General features: G+C 34.1%; 2 protein-coding genes across 2 annotated transcripts; one reads left to right on the top strand and one right to left on the bottom strand.

The window, feature by feature from the left end:
- Window positions 1-213: 213 nt before the first annotated feature.
- On the bottom strand, window positions 214-5,376 carry LOC133867785 (uncharacterized). Its single transcript, XM_062304544.1, has 4 exons — window positions 5,063-5,376; window positions 4,315-4,437; window positions 717-836; window positions 214-444 (listed from the first exon to the last, which is right to left on the bottom strand). Exons 1-4 carry the CDS (start codon window positions 5,097-5,099, stop codon window positions 380-382), a joined length of 345 nt encoding a protein of 114 aa, XP_062160528.1. The 5' UTR covers window positions 5,100-5,376; the 3' UTR covers window positions 214-379.
- A 1,714-nt stretch (window positions 5,377-7,090) lies between these two features.
- Window positions 7,091-13,207, top strand: LOC133869425 (ER lumen protein-retaining receptor A-like). Its single transcript, XM_062306417.1, has 6 exons — window positions 7,091-7,481; window positions 8,263-8,528; window positions 10,399-10,514; window positions 12,459-12,532; window positions 12,623-12,686; window positions 12,768-13,207. Exons 1-6 carry the CDS (start codon window positions 7,391-7,393, stop codon window positions 12,802-12,804), a joined length of 648 nt encoding a protein of 215 aa, XP_062162401.1. The 5' UTR covers window positions 7,091-7,390; the 3' UTR covers window positions 12,805-13,207.
- The last annotated feature ends 3,223 nt before the right edge of the window (window positions 13,208-16,430 follow it).

Genomic DNA, 16,430 nt, shown 5'->3' with positions numbered 1-16,430 from the left:
CGATTTCAGAACCAAACACAAATCAAGCACCAAGGCCTTGGGAAATCAGATTTGAACTATTGTGCTCTTGCAGTGCTGATATATTGCATCCTTTGGTGTTAACTTAAGAAGAGGTTCTTAAACTTAATTAGCTTTTTGGGTTGGAGAATAAATGGACAAAAACAAACACACGCTCGCACGCACACGCGCACGTGCAGATACGAGGAAAAGATGTATGAGGACAATCCATTTGAAAAAACCTTGAATCAAAGTAATTGGGGGCTGCCAAATGAATTCTTAATACCCATTCAACTCTATCAAGATTCAGAACACTAGCGACCATGAGATCAATATACAAAATTTACAGTCTCAATGAAGTTCTGTATTCTTTGCCCTCTTGTCAATTATCTTGTATTAAATTGGTTGGCTCACTCAAAACATACTTGGGAATTTCATATTTTGCACCTGCAATGGGAATTCTGTAAGCTGGATAAAAAAGGAAAACTAGAATAACAGAAGTGAAAGAAAAAAAAAAGGGATTGGGGGAAAGGAGGATTTGTATTCCCAGTAACTAGCAGTCCAAACTGCAAATGTGAAAAAGCTTTTATGCGCCCATTTGCCCGAACAAGAAAACGGGTTTCCGAGATCTGCTCGGGCAAGTAAGCCATATAAAGACTCTCACATTTGCTGCCTGCACTGCTTGCTGGGGATCTCTATTCTTGGAAAGGATGAGGCACCTCTCTCGTCATAACAGATTGTCAAGTCAGCACTCTGAACGATCACACCAGCACTGTCCACAATTGCTTGTGCAAGGGTTAAGTCAGTTTCAGCAGCAGCTCGAAGGGCATCCCATATCTCTGGAAAGAACACAAACATTCATTCTTCAGATATCTTCTTTCTTCCCTTAAACACTTAAAAAATTATTTCTTCAAGACAAATCCTAGCATGCTAAACCAATTATACACGTAGATTGCACAGCACATACAACTATCATGTATCCGTCAAAATAAAAAACATATACCATAACGTTGATGACTACAATCGAGTAGGAGGGAGCAAAACAACCAGATTAAAATGTAACTTTTTTGAAAACCTTTATGCAACCTAGCCTTATAGCAATAACAGTACAGAAGTTAAATTATACTTTCATACAGAAATAGGAACAAGAATTAAACAAATGTTTATGTGAAGGAGGGCATTCAGGGTTATCACAACTTCTAAACAAGAACATCATAGAACTCCATTGACAGTAAAACTAGAAAATATAGCCATAACTCATTTGCATTGTCCAAGAGATGTAATATGATATATGAATGAAAAAAAAGAAAAGAAAAAAAAAAGATGGAAAAAAAAAAAGAAAAGAAAGAAAAAAGATGGTTGATCGTCAACACTGATGATAGGTTCAGTCACCTCATATAAATCACATTATACTGTAAAATAAAGATAATAACTAAAGCATCTAAAACATTAAAACTTCCAAAAATTATTCCAGGAATTGGTTGGAACAGAAGATGAAATTCTAGAGTTCGGAGTTCCTAACTTCAGATTAGTCAGTTTTTCTTTCCTAGTTGATATCTCGATATTTCTGCCCAGAGTGTTCAGATGCTAAGAGGCTAAGAGCAATAATAACTAAACAATGACAATGACATCAACAAAAGTGAACTTGGATACACTAAAAAAAGTGACATAATTTAGATCTCAAATTGTACTAATTATGCACAAGTACACAGACAAATGAGGCAAATAGGTAGCATGAGAGAGTGAAAGTGATAAAAGTAACCAGACACGGCAAAACAAACCTTCTATTCTTGGCAAGTGGTATATGCACTTCGCCAAGTGAACTATGACAGATCAAGGTAATTAAACAACCACAATGTAGGTAGCTAGGAAATGGAACCATTTTGTAGAAGATTAAATAATAGACCTGCACTCTACAGGATCCAACTTGTTTTGCTGAACCGAGAACACTTTGTCCTGGTTAACTGATGTTTATTACCAGTAACCATAAACCGTGAGAAGAAAACTCTTGATTTAGTACAATTTCATAATCTAAATCAATTTTTTTTCTATTAGCTTCTTCAACCATCAGTCAACACGGTAATCTAAATGCAATAAACTATTAGAATAAAAGAGGTCCAACATGATTAAAAACATAAGTTCATTTTCACAGCTATCAACGATTGGCATGTTAAAAACATAGTCTACAAGAATGTCAATGAAAAACTTAATGCAGAGATATGCATATATATCTACTTCTGTGCAGGCTCCATATCTTCTAACAAAGGCGTTCTCTAAAAGGATGTTGGTCATAATCAACAATGGTATTCGTTTTTTTTTTTTACTTATCAAAAAAATATATATATATATATATATTCATATTATATAAAGCTCTACGATAAATCTCTTTCTAAAAATTTTTAAGAGAACTTTTGGACAATTCAGTTGGAGAGGAAAATGCTTAATATACTGGAAGACATTCACCAACTACCCTTACAGGCTGACGCAGTAAGGATACATTTCAATGAAATGAAATGTGTGAACCTTTAAGGAAACTCTCACAATTAGTGTCAGCTGATAACCAGAATCAGTGAACTCTTCCTACCAACTGATACAGGGCTTAGTTAAATATTTGCTTCCAGCATGAAGCAATAGACACAGGTAAACTGTCAGAGATTAATAAAAGCAACTTTTAAAGTATACTTTCTCCATGAAATTTTTTAACTTAAAGAGACAAGAAGGGCCCAACCAGGGGATTCGACAATTAGAACAAACATGCAATTTTTACCATGTCACAGCTCATGCTCATGCAAGTAAACCTGACACAGAAAAAATATCACACAACTGTTGGCATTGATTTAAGTGCAACCATACGCCAATGTCCAAAACACAAAAGCTTTCGTGATGCTAATAGGCACTGCATTGAACATCAAATCTCAATGAAAGCATAAAATTTTTTGAATCAATCTTTAACCATCCATATGCTGCCTATTTGTGTGAACAAGCATATGGCACAGAGTCTATATAGATCAACAAACATAATCCAAAATTTCATTCTACAAAATCTAAGAGGCTGATGCACACTGTAAACGATATCTCTGCCAGCTCATCTAATACACGTGCAGAGTCATCATGTCCAGATTCATTATCACGTCCAGCTTCAGTTGAAGACTCATTCAAATAATCTCTAACTAATGGATAACATCTAGAGATAGGATTCTGTATTTTTGAATTTGAATTTAGATAGATTAGAATTCTGTTTTTGTAATTCAAACTTTAGATAGGTTTGTAATTCAAACTTTAGATAGGATTACATGTAATCTAGTCCTCTATTTATACCCTTCTATACATCAATGAAAATTATTGAAGTTCAAAATCTTTTACACACAACAATCAAAATGTTAATAAATAAGTTGTGTTGATTCATGTTCTTTGCAATCGCTCATTACGATCTCTTTAAGTAAAGGTATTTTTATGCATATTATGCTATAATACCATAAGAAAGTAACTGCTAGAGTTTCAATGCGATATCTACTATAAATGCTTGTCACAGAAACTTCAACAGTCTCTCTAGCTTTACTTACTGCCTTAAGCAACACATATGCTTGAAGACACAGGAAAAGGAAAAAAAAAAAAAGGTTTTAAGAAAGGTTTTAAGGATACTCCATTCTACAGATTTTCTAATTGTAATCTTTGCTCTTTGGTTGTTCCCACATATGCAATATTGATGTTTTCTTCCTCTAGTTAGTCATATTCCTTTATGACTACTACATTTAATGTTTAATTTATCCATCATTAAATTAACGATAAATAAAAAGAAAAAAATTAAGGCCATCACATTTTGACAAAAGACCCACACCTAAGTTCCATAGCTTTGGGTCCAGTATCCCAATCATGATTTTGGAAAGTCCCTGCCCTTTTTGTCCAGTTGTGGGCAAGGAGGGATTCAAACCCCCGACAACATGGTTTGTAGCGTCTAATCCTCTGGGTGTCCATTTCCTGCTATGTGACTTTATAGAACCCATTTAAGTTAGTGCACGGTACACCACACATGGGCCATGAAATTGGAACTTTCACCCAAATCATACAGATAAGTTAGCAAACAAGAAAATAAAATGTCAATCTTTATTCTCCCAATTATACAGTAGATATAGTATGTCCTGCCCTTAGTTTTTAGTAACTCCAGGAGGGTTCAGAGTGGGTGTGTTATTAGATACTTAACTAATTTTGAAATCCAAGCCTAGCAGAATTTGACAAAACAAACTTAATATCTAAACAATATCTGTGCATACTGCATACATTCTCTGAGAGCATAAACAATTTTCATAGGAAGAGTACCATTCTGGCCACCATAGTGAGGGGCGGTATCCCAAAATTCATCACGCATCTTCATTAGTTGTGTCCTTGTAATTGGTTCTGTATGCTTCCAAGGTTTCGGCTTCCGAATTTTCTTAGCAGTCTCTGAGATCATATAAAACCAACGTAACTCCATCAAATAAACTGAATTAACCTGGAATCAAACTATCAGTCTCATATACCAATATAGATCATTCATAATAAAAGTAAGCTCTGTTGTATACTAAATATCCAGAAATGTAGAACAGATACAAAAGCACATGGAAAATTTCATATGCACATACAATTGTGTCATTATGTGGAAAATGTCAACCACGTGATTACAAACAAATCACATCACAAACATACAACAAAGTTGAGATTTGTCACCCAAGAATGACCTGGACTATTGGCTTATATCAAGCAGAAAATAGTTGAGATAATTTGCCATCAAACACTTATCAAATCAAACAAAATATCCACATTTACATACACTAATTAATTTTTTCCTTAAGAGGGTAGAGGCTTATCCAATCCCAACATCAAGCATTGAAGCTAGAGCCCAGACCGATCACCCATATAGAAATTACATTAAACCCAGAAAATATGTACACCTAAATTTCACAGTACAATCATTCAAGCAACATTTACAAGCACAAAACAACGCTCTTGCCAAAAAATCGCTTCTTTCAATAATGCCAAAGAAACACCAACTTTTTACAATTAGAAGTGAACCAATTAGCATCTTTACCATCCCCTTTGGCCGGAGACGATCCGGTACAACCCATCGTAGAGAGTTCCAAGAGACAGTGAATGAATCCTGGGATAAAATTCTGGGAATAAGCTAGAAATTGAAATGGGTTGAAATAGGACGACAAGCGAATCGGAAAAGGCTTTGACTTGGATTGTCTAAACGACAGCTATTAAGTCTCTCTCATCTCCATAGGAAACTTACCTAACCCGACAGAGGGAGAGAAGGGAGGATTTTTTTTTTTTTTTGAGAGAGAGAAGGGAGGATCTGGGTCATAGTGGAAGTCCACTATTCTGGCACACCGGCTTATGATTATCCTCTAATTTTTCTCTTAATTATGTGAATACGGGCATGGGTGGTGTTTGATAATCCCATTTAGGATGGATTTAGCATTGTGAAAAACATTTTATTTTCGTTTTTTTTTTTTAAGTGCTTAACATGTTCTAATTATAAAATTAAAAAATAATGGTTAAATATTATTTACCTTCCTGAACTAACAACTATTTAGATGTAGAACCATGAATTGACAGCTCACATGATACGGTCTTCTAAATTACCAATTTGATATGATTTAGCCCCCTCTGTCAGTTTTGACCGTTATTTTAGATGAAAATTCAGATTTGATTAAAAGATTCTGAAAATACCTTTATTTTAACCATTGAAAAACGAAAAATTACATTTTCTATTTATTAATTAGTAGAAAAATACTTTTTTTAAAAAGAAAGAAAAAGAAATAAAGAAAAAATCTATTTTATTTTATTTTTTTAAAAAAAGTATAAGGATAAATGCAAAATTTCGTTCTTTGTGGTTGGCCGAAATTACAATTTGCTTATAGTGTAATAAAAAATAATCCAAAAGTCCTAGAGATAGGCTAAAATAACAATTTAATTTCTGCAGTCAAATTTTATCAAAACACTTGACGGATTTCATTAGTGTACCATGTGTCATTACTAATAGAATAATGACACATATCACTTTTTTTTTTAAAAAAAAAAAATGAATAAATTAAAACTATAAATATATAAAAATTAAAAACATAACAAATTAATTTTTGGGATAAATGTAAATTATAAATCATTTATCGCAGTATAAAATATAATTAATATGTTTTCAAAGTTGGCCAAAATAACAATTTAGTGTCTGCAGTCAAATTTTATCAACACACTTGACGGATTTTGTTAGTGTGCCACATCATCACCAATAGAATAATGACATGTGTTACTCTTAATAAAAACAAATATTAACATATGAAAAATATAATATATAAAACCTAAAACTTAAAAACTTAAAAATTATTTTTTAAATTATTTAATTTTTATTTTTTTAAAAAAGCAAGAGAGTAGCTTGCAAGCCACCCATAGAAGTTGTTCCACCTCTGGGTCACATGCCGCCACCTCATGCACCTAGGGGTGGCCGTGCGCCACCCTTAACCCCATTTGGGTTGGTTTATTGAGCACCCCAGAAGTGGGGTTGGCGCGCAAGCCACTTGTAGCTCATGGGGTGGCGCCATGGCAAGCCACCCTCTCCCCTAAAGATCGACAGCCACTCTTGTGCTTTTCAAATTTTTTTTATTAATTTACATATATATATATAAAATCTTCACAATGGTATATTGGGTAGAATTAAGTTAAATTTAAAAAAGACGAAATCTCCTAACAGAGTATCTACATTATATTAAATTAGTAGTTTAAATGGCCATATCATATAGTTGTCAGTTCATAGTGCTACATTATAAATTGCTGTTAATTTAAGGGGTTAAATAATATTTAACCTTAAAAATAATAAAAATAAATTTATACAAGCTTGTACAAAAATAGCCTAAATTTATACGAGCCTAAATTTTTTATTCAAGCTTTATTTGTTAAATAAACAAACCAATCACGAGTTGAGTTAATAGAATTCGAACATATTCACAAGCAGTACTACTAGCTCCCATAATATAGAGCTACGTGTTAAAGCTAGCAAATTTTACCTACGTGTATATATATATAAAATATTTTTAAAAAAAAAAGAAAAAAAAAAGGGTAGCAAATTTGACCCGCCACAGTTTTGAGCGCCGCCCATCTGAAAAACTCGGGTTAACACAGAAGCCAAAACGCGTACTGTGAAAAGTCCGAGCTTCCACCTCAGAACACACCGTGGAGGCCAGGCGAAGCCGTTTCCGACTGCCACGTCATCTCCCCCTCTCTTAGTCTTTTTACGGAAGCCACAAATATCCGATTCCTTCCTTCTTCGACACCTTCCTCCCGCTCCCCTCTCTCTCTCTTACACACAGAGAATCGCTGAAATCTAGGGCACGAATATTCGCCATTTGATCTCGGAAAAGCCATGAATATCTTTAGGTTCGCCGGCGATATGACGCACTTGGTCAGCATCCTGGTCCTGCTTCTCAAAATCTACGCCACCAAGTCGTGCGCAGGTTAAGCAACATTTTCATTTCTTTCACTCCGTTTGGTTCGCGAGAAAACGCAGGAAAGTGGAAATAAAATTAACGGATGAACGAAAATTTGAGTCTCTTTTATTTGTTTTTGTTTGTTTCCCCAGATTTTGATGTAATTTCTTTGATCTGGCATCTTATTGGTTCGTTTTTCTTAATTTATTCCCAGTTTTAGTGAACAAATGGAGCATTAGGTTTGTTTTTTTTTCCTGTTTGGTTGCTGGTAATTTGTGTGCGCCGCGCCGGTTTAGAATTCTATGCTAAGGGCTAAGACTCCCCTTATACCCACTCCCTCGGCTTTCGCCCTAGCGCAGTCGGTCATTACTTGTTGGGAGGAATAGGATAGTGTCTGTCAGTAGAGATGAAAAGTCCAAAAAATGTGTTTTTGTTTGTTATGGAAAGCATGTTAAAGCGCACCGCTTATGGGATCTGGTTTCCCGCAAGAAAATTCTTGGCCGGGATGTTACGTTTGATGAGTCAAGAATGCTAGACAACAAGAAAATGAATATTGGATAGTGTTACATTTCCTGATTTGATTGTTTCCTGTCAAGGAATGGTACAAATGTGTGTTGGTAAGCCGTTGAATAAGGTTAAGCGAAGTGAACTGTGAATACTTTGAGAATCGAAAGATCTCTATTTGTTTGCTTTCCTCTCATTTTCTCAGGAAACAAAAGGAAGAATGAATTGTAGTTGTGATTAGGTTTTGGTTGAGTGCAATGACTTGGTGACGCTAATATTGGTTGATAATTTGATATCATGTCAGGGATTTCGCTTAAGACTCAGGAGCTTTACGCACTGGTGTTTCTGACACGGTACTTGGACTTGTTCACGGACTTTATCTCCGTCTATAACACGGTGATGAAGCTTGTGTTCATAGGGAGCACTGCAGCGATCGTTTGTTGCATGCGGATGCACCGGGTGGTGAGGCGTTCGTATGATAAACAGCTCGATACATTTCGCTACCATTTTCTTATCGCTGGGAGCTTTGCTTTGGCGCTTCTTGTGAATGAGAAGTTTACATTTAAAGAGGTGGTTCATTTTAACTTAATCATTTTGAGATATTATTTGCTTAGTGAGCTGGATTATTTCCGCGATTTCTCAGGAGCGATAACAAATGCCTGTTGGCCCTATTCCAAATTTCTGGAATAAGTTTCTTCTAGCTTATATCATAATTTTAGTCTTATGCATTATGGTCTGGTTCATTGGGATCTACACTTTTTGCTTTTTTCTTGTATGGTTGAACAGTGGTAGTTTCTCTGTGATTCTAAGTTTTGGTTGCATGTTACTTGTTATTTTAAGATTGCTTCCTCACCCAAAACCTCCGTATATTGTTTTGGAAGCCCTTATTCATTAGTTCCACCTTATTTGATAACACAATGATATGAGGTTTATTATATGATGTGTGTCAAAAAGATCTATACATGGTTTTAGTACTTGGGTGCACCTCAATTTGCTTTGTTCAATTTAGCTAGAAGATTGGGCCAAACTGATTTAGATCTTCCTTTTAATACCTATCAAAATGTATCAAAGACCCAGAAGACCCTGACCGAACAAGGCAAATTTATTCAGGTTTATGTGTTGATTTTGGATTGTGATAGTTAATATTTAATAGTAATAAACACTTCATTGGCATGATTGTGTAATGATTTTTAAGTTGTAAAATCATGACTAGTAAGAAAATTAGCGTAAGCAGTAAAATTAAGCTCTTATCAGGAAAGAATAGTGTTGATGCTATTAAAAGGGCTGGAAAACTTGTTTATCAACTTCTTGTGGGTGTATCAGCTTATCACAGGTATTAATTCATCAACTATTCCACTACATTAGGTGTAAAAGAGCTGTTATCTGTATGTAGATCATGGAAGATTTCTCCCCTGTCAAGCCCAGTTGCATTGCGCCCATAATTCTAGAATGTGCATCTTGTACATCACTTCTGCACATGCACACATGTTTGTGTGTCTGTGGTTGTTGGTTTTACTCTTGGCTCTTATACCTATGTTGCTATTTTGTATTACTTTTAGCTTATCTATTGTCTGCACGTTGTGTGGAAATTTGATGAGGCATTTTTGTTTCACCTGGGTTCTGGGGTTGACTTATTTACTTACTTTAAATTGGATTGACATAGTTGACCTTGAATAAAAATCTTGTGTGTGGCTTACATCACAGTGATGTAAATAGAGGCTTCTTACTAGATCAGTTCCTTTTTTGATGGAGGAAAGTGGCTCTAATTATAAATCCTAAAAGAAAGTGCCTCTATGTTTATTTTCTCTCTTGTTGGGTTTTCTCTTGAATGAGTGGTGACCTCTTGTGCTTTTAATGAATTTTTGTAGGTAAACAAAATAAAAGTGCCTTCGTATGATATTAGGAAAAAGGGTGAAAAAAGAGCCTCTTCTTTGTCTATTTAGCACAATCTCATGTAGGACATTATTATGATATATTTTTGGCCTAGTACATCTCTTTTTGGATATGGTTTGTCTTAGATGTCTGAATATGTATCATTTTCTTTTGCAGATGTGATACACGTTAGAATATTGTATGAATTTTCATCCAAAACAGATCATGGTGTATCATACAATGACAAGGACTATTAATTTCACGTAGTCCACCGTTTTGATTAAGTGAATCTTGTCCAATTCTTGCCTTGGTTCTTATATCCTATACACAGCACCACAGAAAACAATGGTCAATCCTCAGTCCTTCCTGTCACATGCAAGTCAACATTAAAATACTTAGTAAAGGCCTGTTACATATGGTTCTCTTCTATAATTTTGTTCAGCTAAACCTACCTATCCAACCCCAAGTTTGTATCATTCATGCTACCTTTCAAGTTTGTTCCCTCATATATTATCAAATCATATTGGTGAAAAATGATCTGTTACTAATTTTATTTTAACTATTGCAGATCCTCTGGGCATTTTCACTATACTTGGAGGCAGTTGCGATTCTTCCCCAGTTAGTTTTGCTTCAACGAAGTGGAAATGTGGACAATTTAACTGGCCAATATGTGTTCTTTCTTGGGTATGCTTATTGTTTCGTATCAGTGTTGCTCTTAGGAATTCTCTTTATCGTGTGCTAGCAAAATTAGATTTTTTTTACTATTATTTTGTGTTATGGACTTCATTTCTCCATTTAAATTTTGCTTCCCCAAATGTGTTCTGTATTATGACACTCATGTGGTCCTATACCAAATGTGTATAGAAAACAAACTATATTGTTCACTGCAACATTACACACAATATCTACTGTGATCTTCCTGTTTCCTTTACCATAGTGTCTCAGTCAGTTCGGTGCCAGATTAAAAATGAAAGCTCTAATATGAAAATTTGCGTTTTGCGTAATTGGATGATGCTCGACAGGTTTTTACTTTGGAATGTATTTTGTCTATATTTAAGTATCTCTGTGGAAGATATATCAGTAGAGCATGCATAATTCTTAGCAGATACCTGAGGAATATACAATTTTGTATTGGATTGGTTATTATGTCTATATATCTTACTTAGCACCCAAAGGAACATAAGAGTCTTTTGTAAGTCATAAACTAAGGGGGAGGTAAACAAGGTGTCATGTTCATGTGCAAAGAAGACCAGTTACTAGTCCACTTTGTAGCGGTTGATACATTTTGAATGTTCAGAGCTTTGTGTAAAATAACATTTATGGATGTATCAGGATAAGATATAGAATTTCACCTATCAGTACAACATGATGATTATATGTGGCAGATTTGGACCATTTGGTTGTTTATACTGAGACCCCTGTAGATTTGGCTACTTTTACAGCACCCTGATGTGTCTGGTTTGTACTATGTAAGGAATGTTTCTGTTGCTCCTTAGTTTTCTTAATGCATCACTCTTTATGAAAAAAAGTGATATATGTGAATGAATATATATGTATATGTATAAATACCTATGTTTTTCTCTCTGTGTTTAGATGTTATGTTCTATTGGTAAGTTAAGAAATCAGAATATTTCTTGGAAAGGATACACCCTTTACATTCTCCATAGTCTATCTTTCGAGTAGTTCTTTAAATTTTTTTGAAAAGAAAACTAGGGTAAGGAGAGCATCAAATTATAAAAAATGTATGTGGTGTTTCCGGGATCAAATGATTCAGACCATAGTATATGGGTATCAGTGCACCTGCATGCATCTAAAACTCAAAACACATTGAACCCATTTGAGAGTGATGTAAATCAAACTCTCTCTCTCTCTCTCTCTCTCTCTCTCTCTACACTGGCGCACGTACCCACACACAATATAACATTATAGACATACACGCACATAAAAACATAACCATAATTTATGGGATGCTGCTTTTAAAAGCTAGAATTCTTGGTTTTGTATTTATGTCTGACCTTTCTTTTTCTCTATTTTGATTTTCCCCACCCCATAAATTGGGTGCCAATTGATAATTTTGGGACCTTATGAAATACATCATAATATTGCATTTGTATTGAGTCACTGAACTGACGGCAGTAGGGCCTTCTGATCTACCAATAGAGGGAGCAAAAAAGGGGCCTTTCTAACACTCCTCGTGATAGCTTATTAGCTTTCAATTGTTATGATTTGGTGTTTCTTGGACCCTTCACTTCACACCTTGCCAACCCATTTCAACATGGCCCGAAGGGTATGTGTTGTATTGGATACTCCAATGTGGTGTAAAACCTTTGGAAATGGAGCTTTTGAAACTCATGTACATACCCAAACCTGACGCCCATCCCCTAGTTGATGCAACATAGATCAAAACTATATGCAGCTTTGTGTAACAGTTTAACGTATTGCTCTTTCTTGTTTCTGTTTCCAGTTGAAGCGTAAACTCTCTATTTGCCCGGTTCTTATCTTGTTTTCTATTTATTGCTGACAGTCTTTCTCTGCTTCATATTTCGCATAAGCAAGGAAAGATATAGCATGCATATATATATATTAATTAAACTTATGGTGGGAGTATTCCTTATTTTTGTTGTGCAGGGCATACCGTGCATTCTACATCCTTAACTGGATATACCGCTACTTCACAGAGACGTATTTCAGTCGATGGATATGTAAGCTATGCCTAGAATCACTGAGAAAAACTGTTTGTTGTGTGTCTTGGTGCGTGTAGATATACCTAAATTTCTTTCTTAATTTTGCAGCTTGCTTCTCTGGTCTTGTTCAGACAGCTTTATATGCAGATTTCTTTTACTACTACTTTCTTAGGTAATCAACTCTCACAATCTTATGATCCTCTCTGACACTTTTGTATTGGATGAATAACATTAAGAATCGTTTGTTTTGCAGCTGGAAAAACAATGCAAAGCTAAAGTTGCCTGCTTAAACCAAGCATGGATTTTTTTTTTTTTTTTAAATTTGAAGCTTGTTTAATTGAATCATTGTTAGCGTTCGCACAGCACTGTTGGCAAATCGAACTGTAGGGTGATAGGAGGAAGAAGGGATATGGCTTTCATAGTTTTGAATTATAATATGATAACCCCACATCGGTGGGTGAAAAATTAGCAGGTTTTGGGTGGAAACACCCATCTTACAGGCAATTTGTAGATCAGATGAAGCACTCCGTGTTTGTATGAGGTGCTAGTTTTTGGGGTGTCTTTTCTTGCCACTGCTTTTGACTTGTAAAGATTTATTGGGAGGTCAAAATTGCAGAGCTAGAGTTGGGCAATATTTATAGCCTTATAGGTGGATGTTTGGTGCAGATATGGTTAAATCTTTTTTTCTTGGTACTTTTATATTTTCAGTTAGATGCATTTAATTAAGTAACAAGTGTTCTATTTTATGGTTCCAAATGCTCTTGGGGGAGACTAGTTGGTGACTCAAAAAGTAATTGTTCTGTTGGTTAGAGCATTCTTGGTAGACTCGTCAAAATAGGTTTTTAACTATTTTGGTGAGCTAATTTGTTGAAATGGTCCAAAATGAGTCTCTAGCAGACTCATCAATCTAGCGAAAAAAAATTGATGAGTGAACAGTATTCACTAATTATAGTGCGCACTATTCACTCACCAAAACAATAAAAAACTATTAAAATTCTCTTTCTTATTTTTATCTCTCATGTATCACACAACCTCATTTTTTAAAAAGATTATTGAAATGATATAATGATTGTAGATAGCTAAAATAGTGAGGTTGTTGGGTGTATTTTAAAAAAAATGGATGACAAACAATGAAAAATGATTTTTAACTATTTTATCTTGTAAAATTTGGTGAGACTATTAGGAATGCTCTTATGTGTATATAGTTAATTACTATTTTAAATATTGTAACTAGAGTTCATATTATCATTCAAATTGTCAAATGGCAAGGTGATAGTTTCTAAAAGAATCCATATTATAAAAGTTTCTAAAAGAATTCACATTATTTTATAATGTGATTTAGAGTGCAATTCCACATTTTGAAAGTGTGATTTTAATTAAAATTGTAGAAAGTGTTTGTTTTTAAAAAATTATGGATTGAAAATGTAGAAAAAAAAATGCAATTTTAAATCTATGATATAAGGATGCATTTTTAAGAACACACAATTTTTAAAGTTAAACTGTGATTTTAAAAGGAAAATTATGATTTTGCAAAACGCTTAGTTGTGTTTTTACAAAATTGTGCTTTCAAATTTTATGTTTTAAAGTTCGCTATGTTTTTTAATTACACTTATGAAATTGTAAATTCAAATAGACCCCTAAAGGATTAACCTCTTTTAAATGTATTGTTCTCTTTTTATATTTTTTTCTCTCCTATCATCAAAATTGTGAAACAAAGTACCAGAAAAAAGGAAAATTTCGTGGATGCATAAAAGAAACCCTTTCAACTAAATTGTGAAAGGGTTTTGTGGTTGCTATTGTGCAAGTGTTACCATAAAATAAGTTCAAAGAAACCTCTCAACTTCTCATTTTATTCGATCTGAATTTTGCATCATCTTCTTCTTTTTCTTCATCTCTCGGCCTCACTTTCTCAAACTCGATGATCTAACAATGAATTCAATATTTAAAAGCCGTCATGAATAAGATTTCATGATTTTTTTTTTTTTTTTAGGGTTATTCTTTTCTCCATCAATTTTGGTTTGTTCTTTTTATTTTATTTTATTTTTGGAACATATTTAATTTACACCAAAAAAATTGAAAAGAAGCATATGGTTTGGCTGTGTTGCTTTTAGTTCTCATTCAACAAGTCTCGTGGGCCTTTGAAGTTAGTTGGCCGGTGTGAAGTTTTCACATGTTTCCAGCCATAAGGCCATGCTAAAGTATATAAATAGAAAGAGAACTGCTATTTGTCATTCGATCTCCAGTCTTTCTTTCATATAATATTCTTAAAAATCAATCACTGGAGTTGTCAAACCCAATTACTGAAGGTGTGAAACTAGATTTCACTACACATTCAATGAAAACAAGGACATAAAAAGAACGTTTAGACTTTCTCAAATCGAAAGTTTAGACTTTTTAAAAACACACGATTTTAAACGTTAAACTGCGATTTTTAAAGACAAATAATGAATTTACCAAACACTTAACTGCATCTTTAAAATTCGCGTTTTTGAAATTATTATTTTTAAATCTTATGTTTTGAAATTGTAATTCCAAACGGGCCCTAATTCACCTAATCAGCTCGAATTATTGAGGGCAGATTTTCCTTCAACTTTTGAACCCAAATAACATGATTACATCAACGTGAAGCATATATAATATCAGAGACTACCATAGGGGTTATTGCAGAATTACAATCAGGTAAAAATTCTATACCTTGAAAACCAGAGACTGTCATCATGGCCTTTTGCTTCACTGTTTCATCATGCAACTGCACCTTCAATATATATCACCTTCTGTCATAAAACATGATAGAAATCCATTAAGATTTACATATCATGAAATAATTAGAGTGCGTTTCGTAGACTAAAAGTACAATTTTAAACTAAACTGTGAACAATGAAATAATCCGAAAAGCACATTCCAAAGCCAAGAGAGTATTATTTACACTTGAGTAATACTGTTCTTCACACCTATTTATCACACTTATTCACACCGACTGACGTTTAAGTATTAGCTACTTAAAACATGTCCCATCCTTCAGTGTGAAATGTGTGTGAAGAGAGTGACTCGGTCTAAAAGTGGCCTAATAATGATATAATTATCACAGGTGAAGTCAAAGTTATTACAATTGCATGCAGCTTGATCTAACTTCACATTAGGAAATTTCGTGCAATGACTATAAAAAGTGAAAGAAACATAACAAAACAAAAGCAGAGGAGGCATGCAAAGGGAGGAAAACTTTTAAATTAAAGTGTGAGAAGTAGTCTTTGCCTGCCACCCAAAACCAAAGGTTTCTACTTTCTACAACTTCCAACAACCATGGTGGATATTTGGAAAAAAAGAAAAAGAAAAAGAAAAATACATTCAAAATTGCAATTTTGGTCAAGTTTTTCCACATAAAAATAGTGTGAACTGATGGATTCTTTGCCAAAGCGTGGGATTGCATGAGTAACAGTAATATATGGTCCAAGTCCAACGTTGGCATGCAAAATGGGTGTGGAAATTCTCCATTCAAAATAAAAATAAATGATAAAAAATAAAAAAAAATAAAAAAGAGAGAGGCCACAATGAGTAATTTGATCGAGCATAGCGTTGAAATTAATGGTGAATAGTGGGGGGATTAGATTTTTGCATGCGCATTGAATATATATAGTTGGTGTGATCATTACTTGCCTTAGCATGCATTTGTTAGTGGATCCTGTAGAAAATTAGATGCACTAATAAGCACTTAATCACTTGGTTTGACCTTGCTGCCTTTATAATATTATTTTTTTCCCAAATTATTTTTGGCCTTCCGTTTGTTTTGGTACAAAATATTTTATGAAAAAAGTTTTTCTTATTTTTAAGTGTTTTTTGCAGTGTAAAATATTGGTCAACCTGAAAATGTTTTCAGTTGACGAAGGACAATAACCTTCACGATAAGTAAAATAGTTTA

This window comes from Alnus glutinosa, chromosome 5 (genome assembly GCF_958979055.1).
Source record: "Alnus glutinosa chromosome 5, dhAlnGlut1.1, whole genome shotgun sequence".
Classification (NCBI taxonomy): Eukaryota; Viridiplantae; Streptophyta; class Magnoliopsida; order Fagales; family Betulaceae; genus Alnus; species Alnus glutinosa.
Note: the sequence above shows the minus strand (reverse complement) of the source record. Positions and strands in the feature narration are given on the sequence as shown.

What these genes read in the sequence shown, in the direction of transcription:
- LOC133867785 (XM_062304544.1), bottom strand. Translation starts at nt 5,099, where the DNA reads ATGGGTTGTACCGGATCGTCTCCGGCCAAAGGGGATG. An exon ending in TCACTATGGTGGCCAGAATG is followed by an intron (nt 837 to 4,314) that starts GTACTCTTCCTA and finishes TGTTCTTTCCAG; the next exon opens with AGATATGGGATGCCCTTCGA. An exon ending in AATCTGTTATGACGAGAGAG is followed by an intron (nt 445 to 716) that starts GTGCCTCATCCT and finishes TTCCCATTGCAG; the next exon opens with GTGCAAAATATGAAATTCCC.
- LOC133869425 (XM_062306417.1), top strand. Translation starts at nt 7,391, where the DNA reads ATGAATATCTTTAGGTTCGCCGGCGATATGACGCACTTGGTCAGCATC. An exon ending in AGAAGTTTACATTTAAAGAG is followed by an intron (nt 8,529 to 10,398) that starts GTGGTTCATTTT and finishes TAACTATTGCAG; the next exon opens with ATCCTCTGGGCATTTTCACT. An exon ending in CAATATGTGTTCTTTCTTGG is followed by an intron (nt 10,515 to 12,458) that starts GTATGCTTATTG and finishes TTTGTTGTGCAG; the next exon opens with GGCATACCGTGCATTCTACA.